Consider the following 26,724-nt stretch of genomic DNA (forward strand, 5'->3'; position numbering starts at 1 on the left):
AACATTGCATTTACCTGTATCAAATGAGATGACTGACGATTGTAGTCTTGGATATTTTCTTTTCCCCTTACCAGTACTCTACAATACCTTTAAGCAAGGAAATACCATAGCATATTTAGAGAGACGGTTGCGACATGCATACGCATCAAGGTCAGAGGTGAAATCAAGGAGCTTTGAATGGCTCCCTCCCACATACAATCTCTATGGTAGGGAACTATTTGTGGCTTCGTGAAATGGCTGACCAATCAGAGGCAACTTACAGTGACGCAACTATCTCTCTCAGTCGGCTATGGGAAATTATACAAAATGATAAAATTGATGGACTACATCATTATTTAAAGTGAATGTATACACAATGTGACTTTTTTTTCCTTCAGAATTGTTGATCATCAGGGGGAAAAATGCCAATGTACAATCTACTAGCTATCACAGACCGAATGGAAAAGTATTGTACTGTAACACCAAAAACTGTTATGCGCATGAATTATTCACAAATTTTGTGAGTGGTGAAGATTTTATACCGTGAAATAATCATAATAATAGTGGTGGCTTCTTTTATACATAGCATGTTGTCACTACAACACTGATTGCAGATCACATCAGTTTCTTGCCGTGAAAAAAATCAAAGTCATTTATAATTCGTAACATTTTCATGTCATGGAAATTTCTGGTGTTACAGGAGCACTATTTCCTCACAGTTCAAGACATGTCTTAAGATGAAATTCATTACAGGGTGTCCAAATAAAAAAATTGGAAGTTTGCTACAAATTCCCTTCACCATGATTTCAAAAGGACATAAATATGATAAATCCAAATGATTTGGAAGAACATGAGTTTAATACCCTAAAATGAATTTAATAAATAACTATCAAAAATAGGACAAATTGACGTAGATGCCAGGCAGTAATAGATCCTGGCATTAACATGTTTCTGAATAGAGTTTACCACATTTTTTTAAACAAGGTCATTTGATTTGGCATTTCAATTTGTTTGCTATGAGCCAGTAAGGCATTAACTCTAATTTTTAACAAGACTTGTGTGATGTGAGAATCACTGCAACAAATGTCCTAAAGCCTTATTCACACATGACATGTTTAACCACCTGAGAAACATCCCCTATGGGAAATTGAAATGACATAAGGCCTGTCCTCATCAGCTCGAGATTGCCAAATAGCCCGCTATTTCAGATTTGGGAAATAATCCCGAAGTTACAAATCGCATCTTCATCAGCTCGAGACTTGACCTCGAAACTTGAAACTCGAGCTCGAGAAATTAGCTCCAGATATTTTGCTCAGCGTTCACGCATAGTGCGAGTCGTTGGGCTGGTGAAGAACGCACTAGACAAATAGCGGGATATTTTGCTAACTAGCCCAAGATATCTTAGGATAATTATCTCAAACAAATATCCCACTAATTGCAACTTCGGGCTGATGAAGACGCAAAATAACTTGATAATTTGCGATCGGGATAGTTCAAATAGCAAGATATTTGACAATCTCGAGCTGATGAGGACAGGCCTATTGTGCATTTCTCAGTTTACATCGGTCAGGAGTGAACAACTCTTAAAGGCGTTTGTTGCTGATAAGTTACTTCATTATATCAGGAAAACTGATTGGTTTCAGAGTTTGGCTAGTTGCGTGTGTCCTGATGAGCATTTCTCGTGTTCTGTCTCGATTGAATTCTTGATGGCTCTAGGAGACTTACAAAGACACTTGGATGGGGGTAGACTAGACACGTTTTCATCAATAACCGTAGTGATCCTGAAAAAAATAAGAAGAAACAAAAAAATTAAAACTAAATGATGTTAGAGAATCCATTTTCCCATAGATATTAAGTCAATCACATAAACCACTGATTATTGACTATTATTATTCCCTGTGGTTCTAACACAAAACTAGTTTGCAGACACAGTCTGTCAGTCGCTGTGCAAAACAAGGAAAATGAGCCTTAAAATCCTTAAATTAATCAACTTTTCGACAACATTCCCGCCCAAGAATAAAGTATATTATTTTCAGATACATTACATTTAATTGGAACATATTAGCAATAAAAGGAAAATATCGCTGCCAATTTGAAGGACAATATGTGAGCAATTGGGCCTGGGGGCCGTTTCACAAAGCCTTTTTTCAATGACAAATGACAAAAATCAGTGACAAAACTGCTAATAACCAATCACAAGCGAGGATTTCAGTAGCTTATAACAGAAACTGTCGTTTGTCACTGATGACAAGTTTTGTGAAACGCCCCCCTGAAAGGGTTAAAAACTGACCTGTATAGAGTTGACAAGTCCGTTGGCCATGCGGGACAGTTTGCCGGCGACTTGGTTGACGCCGTCCTTCATCCCGTCCTTTATGGCCCCCAGATCAGCTCCGGTGGACCCCCTCGCCGCTGTCCTCCCGAAGTATTCGTCGCTTGATATGGATTTCGCGTTCGCGAACTGGGCAGCCCGTTGCTGGTCCTCATGCTGTTAGAAAAAAAGAAAGAAAATAGATCAGTCAATGGACTAAAAATTGGGGTTTCTGAGGACCAGGGGAGTGTTTCACAAAGACCAAGATTGACTTTAAGTTGAACTAACTATGGAAGGCCATTAATGCCACTGGTTAATCTCACAATTATGGTCTTTAGATAATATCTTTCCCTTTGATAAAGAACTATCAAAGAAAGAAAATTCTGTAGATTTGTGACCATGATTTGTACGTCTCTTGAGAGACAAAAGCCCGTAAATGGTGAGAGCAAACAGTGGCATGAACGGCCCGCCATATTTAAGTCAAACTCAAAGTTGATCTTATTCTTTCTGAAACACTCCCCAATTAAAAGAGAAGGCACTAGATCAAAGAGATGGTTAACTCTTGAAAGCTGAAAAGATTTGTAATAGTATATCTGATCACTGCATGAAATACCATGAAGTTAATAGCCTTACTATATATAGATGTATCAGGCCAAATATGCAGGACAATGATATGATGATAAATTTTCCATTTTAGTATTTTTTATAATACGTCATGGTTATGTATGAGACATTGAACAAAAAAGTTAATACCTTGAGGTTGCCCAAATACCAAAAAATAAACATTCCTTAAACTTCAACGAAAAAATTATCAAAGGCTCCCATAAATGATTTTCTCTTTCACACAATTCTTTGTTTCCATCCCCATTAGTCACATTCTACCATGGCATATGAGAAGGAGCCTGAATGTGATCATTAGCAAAAGCCCACACATGAAAACCCTCACACTGAATACTGAAAGACAACTGCAACAGGTAAACATAAAATATGAATAGATTGCTTCTAGCCTAGGATAAACCAATTCCATTTTGTTTTGTAGCCATGCTAAGAATGGATCTTTTATGCCCAAATCTGATTTGAAAATCACATTTATAGTTGATCATCACATCTAAGTGACTGCATAATCATGTCTAATTTTGGCTATATAATATACACAACATAGACAACAAAAACAGTCTACATTCTGCAGGCATCAGACAATGTAATATCTTTACAAGCATCTAACTTGTCTGTAAGTATTTCTTGTTTATGCACTCTGTATCTAATCTGAAAAGGTGCTTTTTAATCTAATATTATTATCAAGCAGTTTTGTTAATTATTGTGATTGGATGATCTTTCTGAAGATTGTGTAATTGTGCATTGATGATGCATGATAAGTATGGAGTGGATTTTCTTAATAAATTGTTAGTTTCAAATAGACTATTTTCGTAATGTAATCAAATTTAATGCACAAATCTTTGCTAAGTGCCTTGTTACACATCATTTCATTCACATGTTACAAATAATTGTATTTCAATAGTCAGAATGCAAATTGCATACATTCTGCGTTGTTAGGTAGGATAAGCCATAATGTTTGTCCTATCTAGCAACAATTAAAGGTAAAGACCAGTTATGGTCATGCGATTGCATTGTGAAAGAAACGTTGTGGAATCGATCAGAAAAGGTTGATCATCTAGCATCTAGCATCTGCAAGGTTCTGGAATCATCAAAATGATAAGAAATTTGGCCCATTCTTCGTAAAGTTACAAGCACTATACACAGAAAGATGTATATGGGACTACCCTATATCTCTCACAGACCATGAGAGAAACAAATTTACCAAATATATGAATTAGTAGGCGGTTTCCTGGCAAATTTTTTATCATCATGTATTAATCAAAACATATTCTTTCACATGATTGGTAATGAGAGCTTCCATTTCATTTTTTGAAATTGGGGCGTTTCCAATACTGGTCTTTACCTTTAAGGTATGCTATTTACATTGTGACTATTGGAATACAGTAAGTCATAAGAGGTGAATGAAATAATTTGCAACATGGCACTTAACAAAAGCTTTGTGCATTTGATTACATTACGAGAATGGTCTATTAAAAAAGCTCATAAAAGCTTACTGAAAAAAATTATATCTAAACTTGTCTATTATCAGTCATTGTAACAGCAGTAAATATTAGGACTCCTTTCTGCCTAAAAGTCACACAGCATTTTGCTGCATTGCATTTTATACTTTCCATAATGGCCTCTCAAAATCCCAAACCATAGGGCCAATTTAGTCATCTACTGCCATCTTTGTTGTGTGTACATAATAAAAGGGCAATCGAAATATATTTTTCAAGCAATAATAAAACTAATACTTCATTCTCAGAATAAAAAGCAAAACCATATAAACAAAACCATCAACATTTATGGACAATCCAACCTAGATATCAAGTTGCTTTAACTGAGAGCAGAAAACATAAGCAAGGCATTTCTTAAAGTTTGGAGAAAAAAAACTGCAAAAATCATAAGAAAGGTACAGAACTTGAACATCGAGGCTGGATTGCCTTGTGTCCTATTTCTTCCCTGCCGAGACTTGAACCACGAACCTAGAGAGAACAGCCATCAAACCACTTGACCACACCAATAAGATGAGAGGAGTGAGGTCAGCAAAATGAATTCATCACAAAATGCCACATTCTCTGAAAACCTCTTTTTCTTTTTCTTTTCATTTTTTTTGGATGAACAAATTACAAAGTATGCTTACAGTATCAGATCCAGAATTCTTATCCAAGTTGTGGTATTGGTCTGACGATATGCTCTTGGCGTTAGCGAAACGCTTCAAGGCTTCGCTTGACGAAGCTCCAGAGTCATAGTCGGTCTTTCTGGTCGGGGGTTTGGTCCTAAGTGGTTCCAAAAATCATACAGACAGACACTTAGCTTCATTTTATCGTAAGCATCTTAAGCATTTCATCCCTAAGCTTCAGTTTATATACAGTTGGTTTACGGTTACACCATGTGAGAGGGGAGGATTGGGGATAAGCCCTGAAAAGGACTGTTGGTAATCTACAACTAGGCGTTGTGGCATGTGCGTGTAATCCAGCTTATAATGGAAGTTACAAACTGATTCAGCTGAAAACACAGGTTCGAAACTGAGTCACGTCTTTCGGATGGTGACGTTTAAAGGTCGGTCCCCAGACGTAAATAATCATATCTGATTGATACACGTCTGTAAAAACCCAATACACACACACTTTCTTGAGTGTGTGTAATCCTGAGAAAGACTGTTGGTAATTTTCCTTGAGCTCATAGTTCTAAAGAGAACTATAGCGCCGGTAGGAGAGGATGGGTGGTAGAAGGGGCTTGAACAGGTTGACTTTCCGTCTCTTTAGAACTCTAAGCTCAAGACTACCAACAGTCCTTTCAAGGACTCCCCAATCCTCCCCCTATCACATGGTGCAACCGTCAATCTACTGTATAGATTCATCACCATGCAAGCCGATACTAATAAGTAGCTTCATTTTTATCAGACACATCTTAAACATGTCACCTGTAAGCTATATTTCATTGCTAGCATCTTAACAATTTCATCAATTAGCTTCATTTTATGTTAGCATCGTAATAATTTTATCCCTCAGCGTTAGCATTGGATCTGAAGCACTTCATCCCAAAACCTACCAAAAAGTTGAAATCGTTAAAACTGACTCAAGAAGAGTAGTGAATATGGGAATATGTAGAAGATTTCTCTTGCGCAGATTGGTTTCACATGTTCATACTTCAAAGGAAAATTGTGAAATAAGTGATAATTTAGTTTTCTTTCTGAGTATTCAACTCTTAAAATGAATTTGCAAAATGTTAGTTCAAAGTGCAATTGAAAAGCAATAACAAGATTTGAAATAGACTGCAACATTGAGTATGACCAAATAGACCCTTTCATTGATATATTTTGGATAAAGAGCAAGAGAAAGTTGTAATCAGTCGCAATAGTTATTTGTTGTTAAAAAAAATTGATTAAAAAAATTAAATAAAAATTATTAGTTTTTTTTTTAACAGTATTTTTTAAAGACTCCAAAGACTCAAATAATCTGGTGTTGGTGTTCTATTTAATCAAATGGCTAGATATTTTAACCCTATCTTTTAGGTGCAATGTGCAAATTCCTTGACGATGAAGCATATATGCACAATGAATAAATAATTTCCTTTTCAAACAAAAGAAATGTAAATCATATTTTCTTTCCTGATGTATTTGCGCCAATGACAGTTATAATGATGAAGATAAAACTGTGATGAAGATGCTTATATATATACTATACTGATGATGATGCTAAATATTTGTCTTTCTTTCTGAATCAATGCATGGGCAGGGAATGACAGAAAGAGAGGTTAGTAGTGGGTTACAAGAAAATATTATGCGTAAATAAATGTAAAAAAATAAAACCAGAAAGGATCAAGTTGGAAGATAGAGAGACAGAGCTTGGAGAAAGGAGAACAAAATTCTGAAATACAAAGCAGAGAGAGAGAGAGAGAGAGAGAGAGAGAGAGAGAGAGATGGAGAGTAGGAGAAAGAGGTGGAAGAGATCTGAATACTAGAGAAAAGATAAATAAGATGGATACAAAAGAAAAAGAGAGTGAGGAAGAAAGAGTGACGAATCAAGTAAAAAGCAGACTTAGTTGAGATAAAAGTGAGAAAGAACAAAAGAAATGGGGAAAAGAAGATAATAGAAATTAGCACATAACAAGAAGAGGATGAGAGAGACGGACAGAGAAAGAGAGAGAGAGAAAGAGAGAAAGAGACAGTGACAGAGAGAGAGAGAGAGAAAGAGTGAGAGAGAGAAAGAGAGAGACAGAGAGAGAGAGAGAGAAAGAGTGAGAGAGACAGAGAAAGAGATAGACAGAGAGAGACAGAGAGAGAGACAGAGAGAGAAAGAGAGAGAGAGAGAGAGAGAGAGAGAGAGAAAGAGACAGAGAGAGTGAGAGTGACAGAGACAGAAAGAGAGAGAGGGAAAGAGAGAGAGAGAGAGGGAGAGAGAGAGAGCAAAAGAACAAGCAAGCAAAAGTGTTGCTAAAAAGCATCCAGCACAATCCACAAAAAAAGCAAATCTCAGTTCCCATATTCCCTCTACCCCTTTCCTAATTCCCGACACACAGATGGATATATATACACACACAAATAAAAATTTAAAAAAATACCTGATCATGAAAACAGATTCAAATGAAAAATTGCATGCAAAATACCTGGACTCCAGAGGAGCTATGCTGTCATAACTGCTTTGCCTCGTTTCACTCTTGTCGATGATGTCCCAGCTGGAATCTGTGGTTTTCTCATCGTCTTTCTCATCGCCCCAGAAAGAGGCGGAGCTAGAGTCCTTGAAGCCCCTGCAAAGAAATTTAAAATAGTTGGTAATAATAATAATAATAATAATAATAATAATCAGGATTTAAATAGCGCTTGATACGAAATACCATCTTCAGAAGCTTACAATCATCATCACACTGGTGTTTAATTATGTATGAGTAGATCAGCGATGCCCTTAGGCCTTGTCCTAGGAGAGTTTATCCATGTTGGTGCTTTTTTTATTCCATGAAGATTTCAGCACCATTCCTCGTGTCTAGTCCCAGGTGAGCATTTGCATGTTGGTACTTCTCGATGCATTTTCATGTACATCCTAAGCCACCATTTGACATAACTTAATGTGGTAGAGGATGAACTGCATGAGATCCCAAAGTTGTAGCCATCAAAGAACTCTCTACAACATTGCTATTATCATAAATTTTTGATCCAGTCCCATATGTGTTTATTTGTGTTGGTACTTTCCAATAAATATATTGTATATGAATACATGTAGACACCACCCTAAAGCAATATAATTGACCTCCAGTGCAGTCTTCAAGCAGAAACTTCAAATGTGAAACACTCTATCCTGCCACAGCACATATACGACCATACTAATCAAAACGTTGATGAAGCACAGTTAACCCCGAGTATACCAACGCAACCGAAACAGAAACATACCTTGATGAGGAAGAAGATGAACCCCGTGAGAAGCCAGAGTCGTATTCATCAAAGAAATCCCTTGATTTTGTCCGGCTGCCACCGCCGCCGCCCGATTTGACTGGATTGACCTGCTCAATGGTCTGCATATCGTTCATAGCTGAATGTGATACTCCACTGTAACAAAAAACACAGAAAACTCTGATTAAAGCCTGTTCGTATTAGTTTAGCCAGAGGGGATTAGACCTCCCTGCAAGGTCACTGACAGGTGGTTATAATCAAATCAGCTCTCAATTAACATAAGAAAAAGAGGATCATGGGGGACGAACAGACACCAATTAGGCATTGTTTGCTATGTAGAGGGCGCAAGTAGCTATAAGTAGTGAAGTGGGGCTTTAAGAGGTTTATCATTATTCTTATTCCTTGTGAGAAAGGATGTAATAGTAGCAATATAACAAGAAAAGAAAGTAGGACGGAAATGGAAAAGAGATAGGTGGAGGAAAAATGAAGGAAGAGTATAAATAGGAGAATGGCAAATCAGAAGATAAGTAAATTACCCTCTACTAGTTATCATCCTCCAAACAATCAAGAAGTGAGAGGAAGGATAGAAGGAAGAAAGGATGAGAGGAAGGAAGAAAGGATAATAGGAAAGATGAAAGGGAGATAGAGAGCAAGAAATTGAAAGATAAGAAACTAACCCTCTTCAAGTTATGTAACTCCACACATTTAAAAAGTGAGCAGAAGAATAAAAGGAAGAAAGGATAAGCAGAAAGGTGAAGGATGAAGGGAAGAAGAGAGCAAGGAAGTGATTAATAAGAAACTCACCCTCTACCAGCATACCCCATTCCAAGACGTTCCATCTGTTTAGCTTTGTGGGGATCCTCTTTCTTCAGTTTATCTTCTTGTTTCTTCATCTCTACTGACATGTCCTTGTATGCAAGACGCATGGATGCCCTAAATACATCAAGCAAACAAAAGAAGATACAATTCATTATTATCCATATAAGGCTTCCAAGTGCTATAATAAATCAGTGTATTCAATATGTTTTTATTTTATATTAAACGAATCCGTTCCACTGGCTGTTTGCCCGAACAAAAAAGAAGACGAAAGACTTCATGCATGGCTGATCGTCCATGAAACTGAGTTTGTTGTTTGTTGCTACGGCAGGCAGCCAGTGAAAATGTATTTGTTTAATAAAATCATAGAAATGCAAACATTACTTTAAACAAACAGAACTTTGTTATTCCTGGCACATTTCTCCAGATTGAGGTGTCATATGAGAGGGCAGAAAAGAAACTTTCTAGGAATGTAATTTTCTCTTTAAAATTCAGATACCACCCGCCAAGTGACTTTTTGGTACCCTCTCTTCATATTGTTTTTAATCACTCATGCGTGAAATATGCATCATATGAAATGCATCAAGTGAGAGAGGAGGATCTAAGCTTTATAAATCTGTGTCATTTATTAATCATAATTGTAATTAAGTTATGATAAAACATCGATAATTCTGGGTTTTGTTTTTTCTGGGACGCACTGTATATCCCCTCCGACTTCGTCAGCCATGGGATGATAATATTGGAGGGCAAACAAAATGCAGTAGACAGTAGACTCACGTCCTTGCTTCTTCGTCCTCTTTTGTCTTGGTCTTCTGAAGCTCCATCATCTTTGCGCTCTCTTCCCTCATCTTATCCTGCTGCAAGGCCTGGGATTCAATGTCATCAAAGTTTGCCTTCACCTTCTGGGCTCCAAGACCTTTGCTCTTCTTCACTCCAAGCTGATGGGACGGAAGATCGAAAATGATAAGGTAATGTTATTATCATCATCGTCATGATCCTTGCCGAAGTAATCAACAAAGTCAACATCATCATCATCACTACAGAGCTGCCAACCTTGTGCGGCCAAAAAAAGGAACCATGATGGCAAAGATATGGAATTTCAAGCTAAAACAAGGAATTCATTAAAACGAAACTTACAACCACGCGCGACACACTCCCAATGCAGAAATGTCCATTCCTCATGCTTTTATTACCATATACGAACCTATAGTTTATTTACAAGTAGGTTTTTTTTTTTTTGTTATTTTGTTATTATCAGTGTTTAATTTGTGCGGTATGTAAAAAAAATTAATTAAAAAGAAATAATCTTTTAAAAAGTATTTTATGAAGAAACTAGATGGAATTCGACTGCGCGCAGTCGAAAATGATGCCTCCGTCATAGAGCAATTTTACAAACCAAAACAGAAGGAATTTTTCGAATTCAATTTCAATTGTAATCCATTGACAGGTTCTCAGAATATCGTGATAACAAGCAATTTCTCATATACAGAATAAGCCCTTAACCTTTGACCTTATGAACCAAGAATCTACTCAGTTCATTGGCTCTGCATGTAACATACATGACCTAATTTTGGCAGGATTCCATCGATCGGTTCTTGAGATAACGGGATCACAAGCTGTTTTTGCATACATAATGTGCGCTGTGGCCTTTGACCTTTGACCTCATGACTCCTAAATCTAATCAGTTCATTGGCTCTGCAAGTAACATACGTGACCTAAGTTTGGCGGGAATCCATCAATCGGTTCTTGAGATAACGCGATCACAAGCTGTTTTTGCATACATAATGTGCACTGTGGCCTTTGACCTTTGACCTCGTGACCCCAAAATCTAATCAGTTCATTGGCTCTGCAAGTAACATACATGACCTAAGTTTGGCAGCAATCCATCAATCAGTTCTTGAGATAACGCGATCACGAGCTGTTTTTGCATACATAATGAGCCCTGTGACCTTTGACCTTTAACCTCGTGACCCCAAAATCTAATCAGTTCATTGGCTCTGCAAGATACATACATAACCAAAGTTTGGCAGGAATCCATCAATCGGTTCTTTAGATAACGCGATCACGAGCTGTTTTTACATACCTAATGAGCCCTGTGACCTTTGACCTTTGACCTCGCGACCCCAAAATCTAATCATTTCATCGGCTCTGCAAGATACATACATGACCAAAGTTTGGCAGGAATCCATCGATCGGTTCTTCAGATAACGCGATCACAAGAACGGGACGTACGTACGTACAGACGTACGTAAAGACGTACAGACGTACGTACGTACGTACGGACGGACAACCCGAAAACATAATGCCTCCGGCTACTTCGTAACGGAGGCATAAAAACGTACTTTGGAGGAAAAAACTAAAACATAATGGTTGGCAGCTCTGTCACTATCATTACCACCATCATCATCCCCATCGTTGTCACCATCAGGTCATCACTATCGTTGACATTGTCATCATAAAGCACAATAACACTAATCATCATCGTTGTCATCAGCACTATCAGTGTTGACATCATCATCATCACCACCATTATCCTCACCACCACTATTATCATCACTATCATCATCATCATTACCATGATCACCTTCATCATCATCACATCATTGATATTGGATAGAAATAATGCCAGCAGCAAGAACTCTGATTGACTGACGTCATGGACCCGTTTCACAAAGCCTTTTTCAATGACAAATGACAAAATTCACTGACAAATCTGCTGATAACCAATCAGACGCAGGAATTTCAGTAGCTTATAACAAAAACTGTCATTTGTCACTGATGACAAGTTTTGTGAAACACCCCCCTGGTAGTTAATGCTTACCCCTTTCTTTGCACTTGCTGGTTTCCTCTGTCCGATGGTGGGTTTCCTTGGCTCCACCTTGACCTGGGAGGGCGACGTACTGAGGGCTGCTTCCACGTTAGGTGCTCCCGCAGGTTCTTCTACAGCTGTGAAGGGTGCAGCAAAACATTTATTTGATTTGATTTGATTTATTTATGTCTGTTTGATTTTCATTTTCTGTTGCATTTTTACAAATATATAACAAACAAAACATTGCAAATTCTACACAATCATGACAAAAGAATATATGTAGAATAAAGTAAGACTGGCTGTAACTAATCTCAAAGTGATATCTAAGTTTTATATTGTTACTTTTACGAGAGTTCTTTTACAGATCATTAGAGCTCCAGTGCATACTTTTCACTGCCCTAGACAGGTTCTGAAATACATATTTAGTACACATGTAGGTGGTAACTATACACAGGGTAATCATTCCATGAAAGTAGGAAGCATTATCTCACCTGGTTTGGGCGAAGCCGACGGTACTGGAACTTTTTGGACCAATTCTTGAGCGCTAGTTAACGTGCCGTTGCTTGTTTCTGCAGGGATCGGTGTGATGTTAGAGGGCGCATCGACATGTTCCTCAAAGAAGTCTACTTCCTTCTGTTGAGGGGACTGCACAAAGTCCTCGAGATGAAGCTAATTATAAACAAAAACAAAAGACAATACACAGGGTCGTGATCCAGCCAACTTCAAAATAGCAACAAAAAAAATTGTAATTGAATATAAATGTAGAGGCTTAAAGAAACATAGTTGAGGGCTCTCATGAGGTATCCAACATCAATCAAGTGTTTATCCAATAACAGGTACCGCAATTCTCCGTTTATAAGGCGCACTTTTTTGCCGCCGAAAAAAAAAAGAAAGTCGGGGGTGCGCCTTATACACAGGTACAGATTTTTTAAATTTGTTTTTATTTTATCTTACTTTTTTTATATATTTTATTTATTTTCGATTTATGGCGCTATGACTCGCAATGTCTCCCAGCTACAACAACACTAAAATTTGTCTGTCATCTTGGTTTGAAAGTAATCTTTCTAATAGATCTCAATATGTAGTTTGTAATAATAATTCCTCATTTTTTTTATATAACAAATGGTGTACCACAAGGATCTATCCTAGGACCTAGGTACTCTATTGTTTTTAACTTACATTAATGATCTTACACATTCTTCTAAAAACGACATTGTTACTATTATTTGTGACAAGTTTACAAGCACAAATCAGCTCCTTTAACTGCACCTCGATGTTAAATGAAGGTCCTTCCCCGCATGGGTTTTCGGCAACAAAACAAGAACAACAAAACAAAAACAAGACAATTTTTTTTTTTCCTCCCCAAAATAGGGGTGCGCCTTATACACAGGTGCGCCTTATACACGGAGATTTACGGTATTGTCAATCACCGGGATTAGCCTTCAGTTTATGAACTACAGGCCTTATCTTATGCCTTGCATTCCCTCATATGATTATCTCACCTTTATGTGAGACCTACATTGTATAATGTATTTTTTCTACCCTCTTATACCGGCAATGATGCAAGCTAAATATAGCTAATGGTCTATTTTGCTGCTTACAGTAATATACTATACAGATATTGACTGCCTTGAGGGACATGGTTCAAACTATAACCAAACCTGATCTTGAAACTGTTGAGATCACACAGGAGCTTTACCTTTAATCTTGACCTGAAAATTCAGCAGTCATGCTTATAGATTCTCAATAGGTAGGGAGTTTACTGGTTAAAAGATAAAGACCAGTTATGGTCATGCCATTGCATTGTGAAAGAAACGTTGTGGAATCGATCAGAAAAGGTTGATCATCTAGCATATAAGTATATAAGTATTGGTGTGTACTGCAAGGTTCTGGAATCATCAAAATGATAAGAAATTTGGCCCAGTCTTCGTAAAGTTACACGCAGAAAGATGTATATGGGACTACGCACACGTGCGCGACACGTGCGTTTATCTCTCACACACCAATAGATAAACTAATTTACCAAATATATCAATAAGTAGGCGGTTTCCCGGCAAAATTTTTATCATCATGTTTTAGTCAAAACATACTCTTTCACATGATTGGTAATAGGAGCTTCCATTTCATTTTTTGAAATTGGGGCGTTTCCCATACTGGTCTTTACCTTTAAAAGAAGTGTGTGTATCCACTGCTCGCATCCATTGTTGACTTCATGCACATCTAATGTGTCTTTGCATTGTACAAGCAAGTAATACTATGCGCAGCCAATTTCATGCCTGCAGTTTTGACAAATCAGAGGCCTAGCATCTAGACATGTGGTATATCATTTTTAATAGCTTCAAAGCCACCAAGTTAAATAAATATGATTGGTTTTCATCGCAGCTGGTAGTATTTTCATACGGTAATGCAGAACACTACGGTACTCTGTTAGAGAAAAATGATATACCTTGGCAGATGGTTAGTAAAAGTTCTTGTTTTAACACATTTTGTCTTGAAGACAATCTCATTGCAACACCGATCATTTAAAGCCCTGGGTTTGACCGATTGGAGGCATTGAGTGATTTCAAGTTGGGTGTTAGTGTTAGTGTTTAGAGCAGTCAAGAGCTCTTAAATCGAGCTAAACATTTGATGATGAAATTAAAAGCCCGATACCGATATCAATATTGATAGCTTAACACCACCGTGGCACTGTGACATCACCACACACACTTGATTTCGATTGACGATGATTTAAAAATAGTACATAAATATTAAAGATATCATGAAAAGCACAAAATAAATTTACACTTCTTTCTCTGGTCTTACACGATAACTAATTTTACACTGAAGAATGTATGAATCACATAGTTAAGAACCTGTTTCACATATTTCTATTTGATCATCAGACAATAATTTAGCGTCGTTCGTGTGTTGACTGTTGTCCAACACTAACACCGAACTGGAAATCAACATTTGCTGAATCCCTAGGGGCTAGTGTTAGTGAATAGGACATTTGTACATTAAATATCAACACCAGCCACAAAGGTCGGTTCAGCAGACGACAATTTTGCAAAATCGATAACACTAGCTACCGTAAGTTGACAGTATTCAGAGGTCCAAGCCTTATCACCTGCTGCTTTCCATTTTGGTGTTCAGGGCTGGTGTTAGTGTTTATTAAATACTAACACCAGCCCTAAACATCCAACTTGAAATCACTCACTACCGTATTTGCCGGCGTAAAGGCCGCAGTATTTTTGGAAGAGAAAATATCAAAAAGTTGGGGTGCGGCCTTTACGACGAAAGAGTAAAAAAAAATAAAAAAAAAACGAAAGTCAAAACCAACACAAATTTGCACGTATGGGACTAGAAACGGTAAAATAACAATACCACTATGGAACAGGACATTTCCAAACATCTTACCGACAATTTTATCTTGCATTGTTGACATGAAGACAAAAATAAACGTCCTAACACAACATTTGCCGATAGATCTTGATCTAAGTTTGTGCCAATGCATTGCAAAGGTAAAGGAAGGGACAGTCGCCATTTTGTTTTTCCATTTCATGTAGTTTCGCATTACACCGTACATTGTGGTAGGCATATATCTAAACTTCCGGTAAATTATAAGAATATGAATGAATTTGGTATCAGTTTGTAAAAAAAAATAGTGTTTTCGAGAAAATTATGATTATTACCCCCCTCTTTGAAATGTCAAAGTTGGGGGTGTGGCCTATGCGGCGGTGCGGCCTTATCGCCGGCAAATACGGTATATAAGCTCCAAGTGACGCCGCAGAGACCGCCACCTGACCAACTGTTAACAGACCAATCAAAATATAACGTTACCCTGAATGGGCAAGAATCAGTTGGTTTGGAGTGAATTGTGATTCAGTTTGGTGGTTTGACCAAAGTATAAAAGAAAGAAGACTGCAACATATTTCACAGTGAGCTTGTACATGTGCATGCACTTTCACCAAAGCATACAGCTTGGAGGCAACATAGAGCCACCAGCAAGATTACAACTCTTGAGTTATTGCCAAGAGTAATCTCATAGCTCGAGCCACTTGACTAATTCCTTATCTTATACCCTTGTCGCAAAGCCACACCGACTCCAAGCAGACAGATAACTCATCGACAAACCCCAGGCCATTCTGGATAATTTGATTTTTTGTCCAGGCTACAGAAGGTCCGGGCCCTGTGTCATAAAACTTGTCAGCAATAACAAGTTACAGTAACTGTTATAAACTACTAAAATTGTGGCATTTGATTACTGTAGCTAAGAGCAAATTTGCCAAAGAAATTTAAGGGCACTGGAGTCGGTTTTGTAAGTGTTGCACCATGACTGGGGTTCCAGCTGTATGCGTTGAACTCAAATTAGCATTTCGTCGAGAGAAAAAAATTACATATGTGATACCTGCCACAGCAATCATGTGAAAAGCTAATGACCAAGCACTAACGACATCTACATGTAGGTAGGCCAAGAAATAAAAGCATGTATGAACACCTCATCACCCCAGATAAAGCGCACTTACAAAGCCCATGTATAGGAAGGATAATGCAGCGACCTTGTTCAGATATGATGCAGGAAACTGCTGCGTTTTTTCTCTTTAAAAAAAATCAAAATGATGCTATTGTATCTACAAACACAGAGCTCAATGAAAATGCGTAGGACCTTTGTTGTGTGCAGTTGCCATGTATTTGTACACATTGATAATAAACCTGCCACGATTTAGCTCCTCATCTCTGAACAAGCCCTTATTTGCTATGATCATATATATAAAATGGCCCCAACAATAAGCGCAATACCATTTCAATTACTGCTGATGACACAGTCTAATTGAATACCATGACATACTTACCCATTTCCACAAATCATCTTTCTTTGATCTATCATTCATCTACGGAATAAAAGATTTAGCAGGTCATGGCTTGACCCTGATCTCTGATTCCTGCCTATATTCATTTAGATAATATGCCGTTGCTATACAGCCAGGGGAAAAAATACATGAGGGCTCGGGGCGACTTAGCCCCCGAAATGCCCCAAAGAGCCCCCGAAAGTCATAAAAAAGCCCCAAAATGTTGCATAGAGTTCAATGCAAAACAAATTAAAGAGTGTTATTTTCATGCAAGCAAGGTTGAAAAGTAGCCCCCGAAATTTTTTAAGTAACCTTTTCCCTGTGTACAGCGCATATCACATTACCATATACTAAGTCTCAATGTGCTTCCAAAGGACTTTGGGTATTATTAACCCTGCTTTAGCTTTGGCAACCGTAGCACTCAGTGCATTCAAACAATAAGTCCTGCCAGGCAGAACTATGAATATCATCACCCGTTGGCAAGCCATATTACTGTATGACCAGAGACATACATGTACGGTACATGCCAAGTACCCTAATTGCAGCAGCGAGAATCGTCAGAGCACCCAAAAAAGCTTAACAGAAAGCCAGCAAGCATGAGGTAGACGAGCTCTCCCGCTTTAGGGGAATCTCATTCTTCCGAAATAATTGCTTTAAAAATATTACTGGTAGCATTCACATGCAATAATCATGTTTTAATTACAAAAGCGACTATTTAGGGTTAATATATTCTTTGAGCGGAAGGATTCATGCATAGTTATGGTTTATGGTTATTTACGGGCGCATCCAAAACATTACTAACTATAGCATAATACATCTAGGCCCTGTCTTAAGAATTGCGATTGATCGGAATCAACCGAAAGTAATATAACCAAGAGCAAGTTTGCAGGCCCCTATCTCTCATGTACAAACCCGGTAATTTTTTTTAATGTTTTTTTTTTTTTTCCATAAAGAACCCTGTAATGATGCTAGAGGATGGGACCAGGGCATAAGAACCCTGACACCGAAGGTTCATCATTTTTAATCTTCCTCCTGGTTGCATTCATCTCATAAACATGGGGAGAGTTCAGAGATGCCAAGAAAAGGAGGTTTCTTACGTACCGGTACATAGTTGAAATTGATATCAAGCGCCAATAAGTTGCGATTATTCGCAACTGTTTATAAGATGGGCCCTGATGATTGCCTTGAGTTGATAGCACTGATAGCTGTGATCAGGGCCCCATTTCACAAAACTTGCCATCAGTGACAAATGACAGTTTTTGTTATAAGCTATTGAAATCCTTGCTTCTGATTGGTTATCAGCAGATTTTGTCACTGATTTTTGTCATTTGTCATTGAAAAAAGGCTTTGTGAAATAGGTCCCTGACCAAATATAAAGGGACAGAATAGTTTCAATATTCATCATGCTCTGAATGTCACATGAAACACAAAATGACCAATTTCCTTGGACTCACCCTTGAGATTCTAAAACATACAATTCATATTTCCTACTTTGAACGCTTCATGCTAATATACAACATTGTTTATCCCCCAACTGTATTGAGCACCTGTGCGGAAGAAAGCACCTACGACATGAATTATTCATGTCTCATGCATAGATCTACAACTAGGGCAGGGCGCGACAAACCCGCTTGCCCGACGTCCCGGGGCAACCAAATTGAGCCGTCGGGCAAGTAAATCAAATTATCACTTGCCCGATTCGGGCAAGTGATACTTTTACAGTAATTTCCTAGTGTCCAAGAACTCTACCATTCACCCGTCAACTTCTTACCCGTCGTCAAAATCCAGAAGCAAAAAAGCGATCGTTCCGATTTCGAAAAAACTTCACAGACAGCTAGCCAGCTCAGCTAGCTCAGCGCGCATGCAACAGTGACACTTCAAGCCATGAATGCCGCTCCGCCTCCACGCACGGCCGGCCGTGAGCTAGCTAGAGACAGCTAGCGCGATCGTACCAGCTGCGAGCTTATTCGCGCTCTCTCTCTCTAGCTCTGCAGGCCGCACCGACAGGCCTTTGCTATTCTCTGATTGCCGATTGGTTGAATCACGCCAAATATGACGTCATTATTCTAGGGAAATGAACACGTGCGAATCGGAATGGAATAAACAACAGGGATTTTCTAGTAAGTACAAAAAGTCAAATGTTTGATATTTATTCATAATGACTGTTAATGATTGTGAACATATTATTTAAAACTCGCTGCTCATATAAATCAGATGAATGTTTTTGTCTCGTTTTCAATTTATTACTGCGGTCTCAAGATCCGACCGAGCGAGTCATTTTGATAATAGTATCGAGACCCCCAGAATATAAGCCGTTGTTGTTTTGTTTTCATGGTTTTTCGCTTTAAAGTTTTGGGCAAGTGGAAATATTGTTTGGGCAAGTAAATTGAAAACCCACTTGCCCGACAGGGCAAGTGGTGAAAAAAATTCTTGTAGCACCCTGCTAGGGTCGACCTTAAAGTGGATATTCAAGGTTCTTTCACATATGGTGCATAAACCGCCATTTTGTGTCACTAAAATGAATGGAAAGTGGGGATGAGAAGGGTAGCTGTGAGCAACAAGGTTCTATGTGCCTACTCACCTTTCTGTCTGTCTGTGTGTGTGTCTGTGTGTAATAGGATACACACATGTGAAGCACAGCATGCTTTAAAGCCCGTTTGCACTAGTTTAGCCAGGAGGAAGAGACCTCCCTGCAAGGTCACTGACACGCAGTTAACTCATCAAATCAGCTCTCAATTAACATAAGAAAAAGAGGATCACGGGGGATCAATGGTCACCGATTAGGCATTGTTTGCTATATAGAGGGCGCAAGTAGCTATAAGTAGTGCAGTGGGGCTTTAAAATAACAGTTCGCAAGCAGCACATGTGAGCAAGGCTTTAGTGGATACACATGAACATGATTCTTACCTCTGTGCCATATTTTCTGATGGCGGCTGCAACTAGTTCCTTGATCTTGGACTTGTAGAGTGTGGCAGCTCTGCTATTGTACTTGGCTTGAGCATCGTTGGTGGAGGCTCCGTGCTGTCTGAAGTAGGCAACCTATAAAAGGCGGAGAACAGATGACCAGGCATTGATTATGAATATGCATATAATAATGTACTTGTGATGAATATTTATAATTCATAGTGACTCGAGTATAGCAGTCAGACAACTGAATAAATGTGACATGGGCTCAAATTAATTTTTTGTCCACAGGGGCTCTTTCCCCCCCAAAAGAGCCCCTGCGAGCCTTCTCACGGGGGCTCTTTTAGTGCTGACAGGGGCTCTTATTTTAATAAAAATTTCCATTGAATTGGTACCCATTAAACTCCTAAATTCCTTGTTTTTTATCATTATCATTTATCGTCAACAAGCCGCATAGCGGCGAGGCGATTTTTATTGTTGCTATTTTGAACCTCCCTAAGACAGTGATGTTTTCCTAACATCTACTGACATATACTGTGTAGGTCTGGACACATGATGGCATTTTTCTATGCACATCGCATTTTCACTTGGCAGCCCAAGGGGGAGGGGGGGGGGTAGGAGGGTTAAACCCCCTAAACCGCCTAGATCCGCCCCTGCAACATCTTTGGTCTTGTTCTTCTTCTCGATATTGATTTACTGGTCGAGGTACATAATTTGCTGGTAATTTGGAATCACCAGATTTCAGAGGATTCACACTTTTCACAACAAAAAACTTCTGCATATTTCAGTCTTTGCGTGATCGTCTCCAGCTTCAGCAGATATTGGGCGTCAGCGTGCAAACCTGTACTACCGGCGCAGTATAGTCACTGCTGACGGCCGCACAATATAGTGCAAGCTTCCGTTTTTTTGTATCAGTAATACTCATAGAGATGGGAGAGATAGCGCCATCTAAGTACCATTTCATTGGTTTAAGGTTTGAAAATTGATACTCAATATTGTGTTAAAGTTATATCATAAAAGATAATCTTTATTTTATAATTCCACGGGGGCGATTTTTAATTTTGCAATCACCCCTGTGAGAAACCTGACGGGGCGATAATGGAGCTCACGGGGGCGAATCGCCCACTGCCCCCGTGTATTTTTAGCGTTGAATGTGACATACACATGTAGAGAAGGTATTAATAATAATAATAATAGCTCACATTTATAACGCGCCTAATACTTTGTTTCTAGGCGCGGAACATATTATTACCCCGGTCATCGGATTCAGGCTTACCCGCACACAAAGTATGCACATTCTCCACTCCCTGGGGAGCATTCCAGCCAGTCGCCATTTTACAAGCGCCATTGCTTATCAAACCACATTAGCTTTCGCATCCTACCGGGTACCCATTTTAACACCTGGGTGGTATTCAGTGCATACAGCTATGTAGGCAACTTTGTAGCAAACTACTAGCAATCTATATAAAAAATATTTGAGTACCGAAGCTGTGACACTGACATCATACAAATCTATTTTTGAATTTCTCAATTTTTTCTTCATTTCTGAAAGAGCATCAAAATAAATGTCCAAATGTCGAAAACCAATTGAATATGTTAAATATTGGCTGAGATATGACCATCTGAATAAATAGATTTCCTATAGGAACTCGGTGTTATATTGCTCTGGCTCGTAATATATCGTAAAACTGATAAGCTATCATATATTATGAAAAGCACCCTCTTTGGCCAGAATTGTTCTCAGGCCATGATTTAATCCTCTATGAGAGTGCTGCATTCATGGCCTCTTGTTCAATGCAATGTCAATACTTCCTTATGAATGTTTAATCCATAGTCTAAATGTATAAACCTGCCTCATGAATTTGGGCCTCAGTAATTGTTCAGAGGAAGAAAAAGAATGATTAAAAAAATGACTAATTCTAAAAGCCAACTTATTCCAAAAAAGGGTAAAATGACATGAAGGACACAAGTACATGTAGGCCTTGATCACATAGGGGCCTTTAACCACATGGGTAAATCTTCAGCAGTTCACAATTTTCTAAGTATTTAGAATTTATTGATTATTCTGTCATTCAACAGAAATTATTTTTTCCCTTGATTGAACAATATAACAAAGATCATGTCAGTTGTCACAGCAGAATTATACATAACAAAGCAGGTTAAAGAAGTGTACAATGCCAAATATTATGTGATCACAAAACAGAAGAAAATACAAAAGAGGTTTTAAGGCAGTTACAAAAACCAGTGTGTCTAAATGAATCAGTTTTGCATCTTCAAAGTGGCATTGATTATTCTTATCTTTCACTCTTACAGTTTACGATACAAGTCAACAATTTCAGAAATGTGTACTGAATCAATTTCCAGTGACTTTCGCTCTTTGTGCTCATGTATTAAGTGTAATTCTTACAATCGGAATCAAGAGATGATGAATAAAATTGACCACTAAAAGGTAACTGACATAAAATCGCTCTGGATTACAACTACAAATACAAACAACTTACTGCATTGGCGTTGCCTCCAACTTGCATTGCACGTAACTGAGCCCATGTCCATGATGTATCTAATTGAGTTGATCTGAAGAAAGAAGAAAAGATGAACATACAAAACGCTAATACTTCAGTCACACCATAACACCAATAAAATTCAGGAAAATGAACATTGCAAATTTGTTAAGCACAATATATGGGTCAAACAAGATGGATTCATGTCTTTACAATATTGGAAAAGGAATGCTTTCTTTGGAAAAAAGACAAATATACAAGATACAATGTACTGTAGCTGGAGCTAGAAAAAAGAAGAGATGCTGGAAGACAGCATATTCATGAACTAATAAACAAATGTATGAGAGGAGATATGGTCGAGAAAAGAAGAGGTGGTATGAAGGGACAGAGAGGAAGAGAGAGAAAAAAATATATTATACAAATAACGCACGTCCCAGAGTGCAATAGCGGTGAATGCAGTACGCGCGAGGTTTCTTTAGATTGGTGCCGCTCTGTGCAACGAGCCGCTTGCGGCGAGTTGACAGTGCGAACCATCTGAAGAAACCGAGCGTACACTGCATTTACGTTTCGCACAATTGGTCAATTGGTCAATTACTACACGTACGCGCGCGCACTGGATCTCCATGGTCACGTGCAATATAACTTTTTGTTGCGCTTTTTCTGCACTCATTTCTGCAAAATCGTGCTTGCATCAAAAATTTGTCAATGTCATGTGACGCGTATTGACCAATCACGATGCTTAAAATACTAGAGCCAAATATACAAACCAAGAGAGGTACTTTTTATGTACAAAGATTAAGTTAATAACTAATTAATCCTCATCTTACAATTCTACCAGTTATTCATAAACATGTATATTATTATCTAAAATTGCCTACAGTAGATACCTTTCCATAGATTCTACAAACACATTTGATTCAAGCACAAATACCTTTTCTTACCAGATAAATGTAGAATTTAAACATATATTTCCATCATCAAATACAATCAATTTGAGTGCAAAGATCGTTGCTTACCTGATAAATGTTAAATGGACACCAAGTGATCTATGCGTTGCTGAACAGTCTATACAGAGGAATACACCATACGTAACACTAGCCCATGTTGGGTTTTTGGCATTGCAGTCAAAGCATATCTGGAAAGGACACAAAACAAAAGTTACCTCTTATAATAAACGATAAAAAGTCACTATATTATCTTATCTTTCTTTCCATGACCAATTGACAAAAGTGAAAAGTTGAAAACCATAGTATTTTAAAGAGAAATCCTTATTTTCTTCTTTATTGTAGAGGTTAGTTTAGTGTACATAATCACCCTGGGAGTTCACTGAATTTAGCATGTGAGCCTTTTTACAATAATCGCTATTGTCGCAAAGTCAGCATCGAATTGGCAAAGCAAAATCAGCCTTTTTCATAGACTAATCATTACTTGTGTTTTCAGCCATTATCAACATCGTAAACTCTCTGTAGAGGTGAACATTTCAATCATGTAAATCGTGTGTCAGTTCATTATTATCAGGAACAGGTGGTCGTGCAAGGTAAGCAAAGCTCTATCACGCCGGCAACTAATTTCCACATTTTTTGTTAAACTTAAATAATTAAATTATTGAATAATTTCAAAGTGTGTTGCAGGAGTAGTAGTTAAGTCAATATCAAATTTCATAAATTGCCTAGCATTCCATTCAGCCTAACCGTAATCCCTGGCCAAATATTGAATTAAATTCAAGCCATTTCATGACATGTTTCTAAATTCTGGCATTGCTGAAAAAACAAACAAAAACAAAAAACAGCCAAAATATTTCTAGGGCAGCACATCAAATTGCCACCTCATACTCAGAATTGTGACAGTGTATTGACCTTTAAAAAAACCTGTTTTAGTGCATCAAATTATATAAGTTTAACTTTAAGAGTGCAATGTCAACGATAATGTCAATAAATTTATGGTCTCCCAGAAAACGTTGTGGCAGCTGGGTCGGTAAACTCATTTAAGAATAGACTTGATAGTCACTGGTCAAAGAATGTAAGCCTTTTGTATGAGCCGGTCTAGGTGTTGTCTATTGTCTCATGTTAATTACACAACCTCCTCCCTCCACAAATAGCAGTAATCATGGAAGAATCCTGGATCGATGAACAGGCTTAGACCTACAACATCGTGTATTAAAGTAAGTACAGTAAAGTAAGTAAGTAATTATATTTTTTGTATTCATTGAAATTAAATGATTGATTTTATTTCTCAAAACTCTAATTCTTTTTTGTACATAGAACATACTGTAGAAACAAAGCATATTCCATATTCTGAGCTGATACAAACTGAAATCATTTGATCAACAAACATTACTGTAAATACATTACATCACCCAATTACAATACAACTTTTACAAACATAATTCATTCATAATTCATTCATAATTTCACAAATGTACAGATGTAGATCTATGGCTATGCAAGTCTAATTAAATAATATAGCACTGTTACATAGAAAGATAATGTCATCACACGGCTCAGTTATTTCATCACCAAAACTAGAACAAGAATTGTTTTTTTCAGAATGAAACTGAATAGATCTACTCTTCAAAATTTTGATTTCCATATTTCTCAGTAATTTTTTCAGCGACATCGACATCTTCACACCACACTGCACCAGCGCGTATGCGACTAGCTACGCCCGGCTTAGACCGAAAGCTTCAGTCTCTATAATCGTCGGTTGTTCCACTGAGACTACGTCTGGCTCCACTAGACCTCCGGTTATAGAGACTGAACGACTGCCTATGCCAGCCTGTGTTGAACTTATTCCGCTAGATTTTAGCCGCTAGGCCCCTCCCACAAACTTGCCACGGCCGTATTGTTATGCCCCCAAAATCCCCCAAAATGTCATTTTACCTCGTTCATTTCCAATTTTAAATTAGGCCTAGGCTATAATACATCGGTTCCACTTACTAACTTCATTGATATAATCCGTTTAATGGTCCCTTTTAAGGAAATTATCGGTCAAAATCGACATCCATGTTGAAAATCTTGCAAGCCGTGTTTAACTCTCGCTGCCGTCAATCTCATCCCTTCTAGTCTACGCCGAAGGCAAAATGATTATGAAGGAAAAACTGTGATAACGCCATTACGAACGTGTAGATGGCGCACAGTTTTTCCTTCATAATCATTTTGCCTTCGGCGTAGACTAGAAGGGATGAGATTGACGGCAGCGAGAGTTAAACACGGCTTGCAAGATTTTCAACATGGATGTCGATTTTGACCGATAATTTCCTTAAAAGGGACCATTAAACGGATTATATCAATGAAGTTAGTAAGTGGAACCGATGTATTATAGCCTAGGCCTAATTTAAAATTGGAAATGAACGAGGTAAAATGACATTTTGGGGGATTTTGGGGGCATAACAATACGGCCGTGGCAAGTTTGTGGGAGGGGCCTAGCGGCTAAAATCTAGCGGAATAAGTTCAACACAGGCTGGCATAGGCAGTCGTTCAGTCTCTATAACCGGAGGTCTAGTGGAGCCAGACGTAGTCTCAGTGGAACAACCGACGATTATAGAGACTGAAGCTTTCGGTCTACGCCCGGCTTTGCCATGCAAGCATACACAATCACAATCACACTGACACCACACAACGAACTGGACATGAACGACGGAGAATATGCTACGATTTCTTATGGTAAATCCATTAAATTTAGGGCAGGAAAATTATTGATAATTTATCATAAGGTGGTAACAGTTCAGAAATACTTACTTTGTTTGTTGGAATCGATCGTAGACGTTTGAAAATTGTCTGAATATCGGATTTTGTGGGACCACCAGCCATTTTTCCGTATCGTTTCAGAAGTCGTCGTGTAATATTGATGACGTAGAATAGATTACTAGATTCAATCCCAGGATTTTTTTTTTCAATAGACGCGAACATACACTTTATGATGTTCTGAATATTTTAAAATTATTTCACTGTAAAGTGTTCTATTTTTTCAATCCATTAAAAAATCAAAAATTATCTTGATAACTTTGTAAACAAATGTTTAAATCAATAACGGTATCGTCGTAATGACAAGGTTGTTTAAACATCCCCTTAATGGAATGGACGATTCAAGGCAGGTCAAAAAAGAGTTTCGTCAAATTTCCGGTTCCGGAGTAATGACTAATACCAGCGACTAGTATTTATGCATATGGAAAGAATAACTTCAGCCTTATGGTGTCCTTGGAAACACGAACAACACTGAATAAAATATTTGATGGTTAATTCGTAATGTAGGACTAATTCCAGCAAAATCAATATTTTAACGTATTTGCAGACTTGCTTCAAGCAGAATGTTTTTTACTGAAGTTTGGCTGATTTTGTTTCTTTATGAAATAAAAGACTGGCAAGATATTTCTCAACTCTTTCCCTTTTCTACGATTAATTAACAAAAAACAAAAATGGTTGGTTAGTGCACTGATCCTGTTTGACATGTAAATCACTGGTTTTATTATGAATTAATGACCAAGGGTAGCTACACTTAAAGTTTTTTTTTCTTCTCCAATTCGATGTGGATCATTAATAAAAAAAAATACAAAGTACATGTAGTAGTCCAGGGACTAATTGCACAATGTT

General features: G+C 38.0%; 1 protein-coding gene and 1 non-coding gene across 2 annotated transcripts; both read right to left on the reverse strand.

The window, feature by feature from the left end:
* Positions 1-1,421: 1,421 nt before the first annotated feature.
* LOC591603 (ADP-ribosylation factor GTPase-activating protein 2) lies at positions 1,422-26,002 on the reverse strand. Its single transcript, XM_030994076.1, has 13 exons — positions 25,873-26,002; positions 23,152-23,270; positions 22,136-22,208; positions 19,638-19,769; positions 12,390-12,567; positions 11,911-12,035; positions 9,867-10,027; positions 9,078-9,206; positions 8,274-8,429; positions 7,496-7,636; positions 5,028-5,163; positions 2,270-2,464; positions 1,422-1,760 (listed from the first exon to the last, which is right to left on the reverse strand). Exons 1-13 carry the CDS (start codon positions 25,942-25,944, stop codon positions 1,743-1,745), a joined length of 1,635 nt encoding a protein of 544 aa, XP_030849936.1. The 5' UTR covers positions 25,945-26,002; the 3' UTR covers positions 1,422-1,742.
* Positions 17,686-17,819, reverse strand: LOC115927949. The gene has a single exon (XR_004065798.1). It is a non-coding gene; the product is annotated as a small nucleolar RNA SNORA57 (small nucleolar RNA).
* Positions 26,003-26,724: the final 722 nt, after the last annotated feature.

Source organism: Strongylocentrotus purpuratus, unplaced genomic scaffold (assembly GCF_000002235.5).
Source record: "Strongylocentrotus purpuratus isolate Spur 01 unplaced genomic scaffold, Spur_5.0 spur5_contig_850, whole genome shotgun sequence".
NCBI classification, from domain to species: domain Eukaryota; kingdom Metazoa; phylum Echinodermata; class Echinoidea; order Camarodonta; family Strongylocentrotidae; genus Strongylocentrotus; species Strongylocentrotus purpuratus.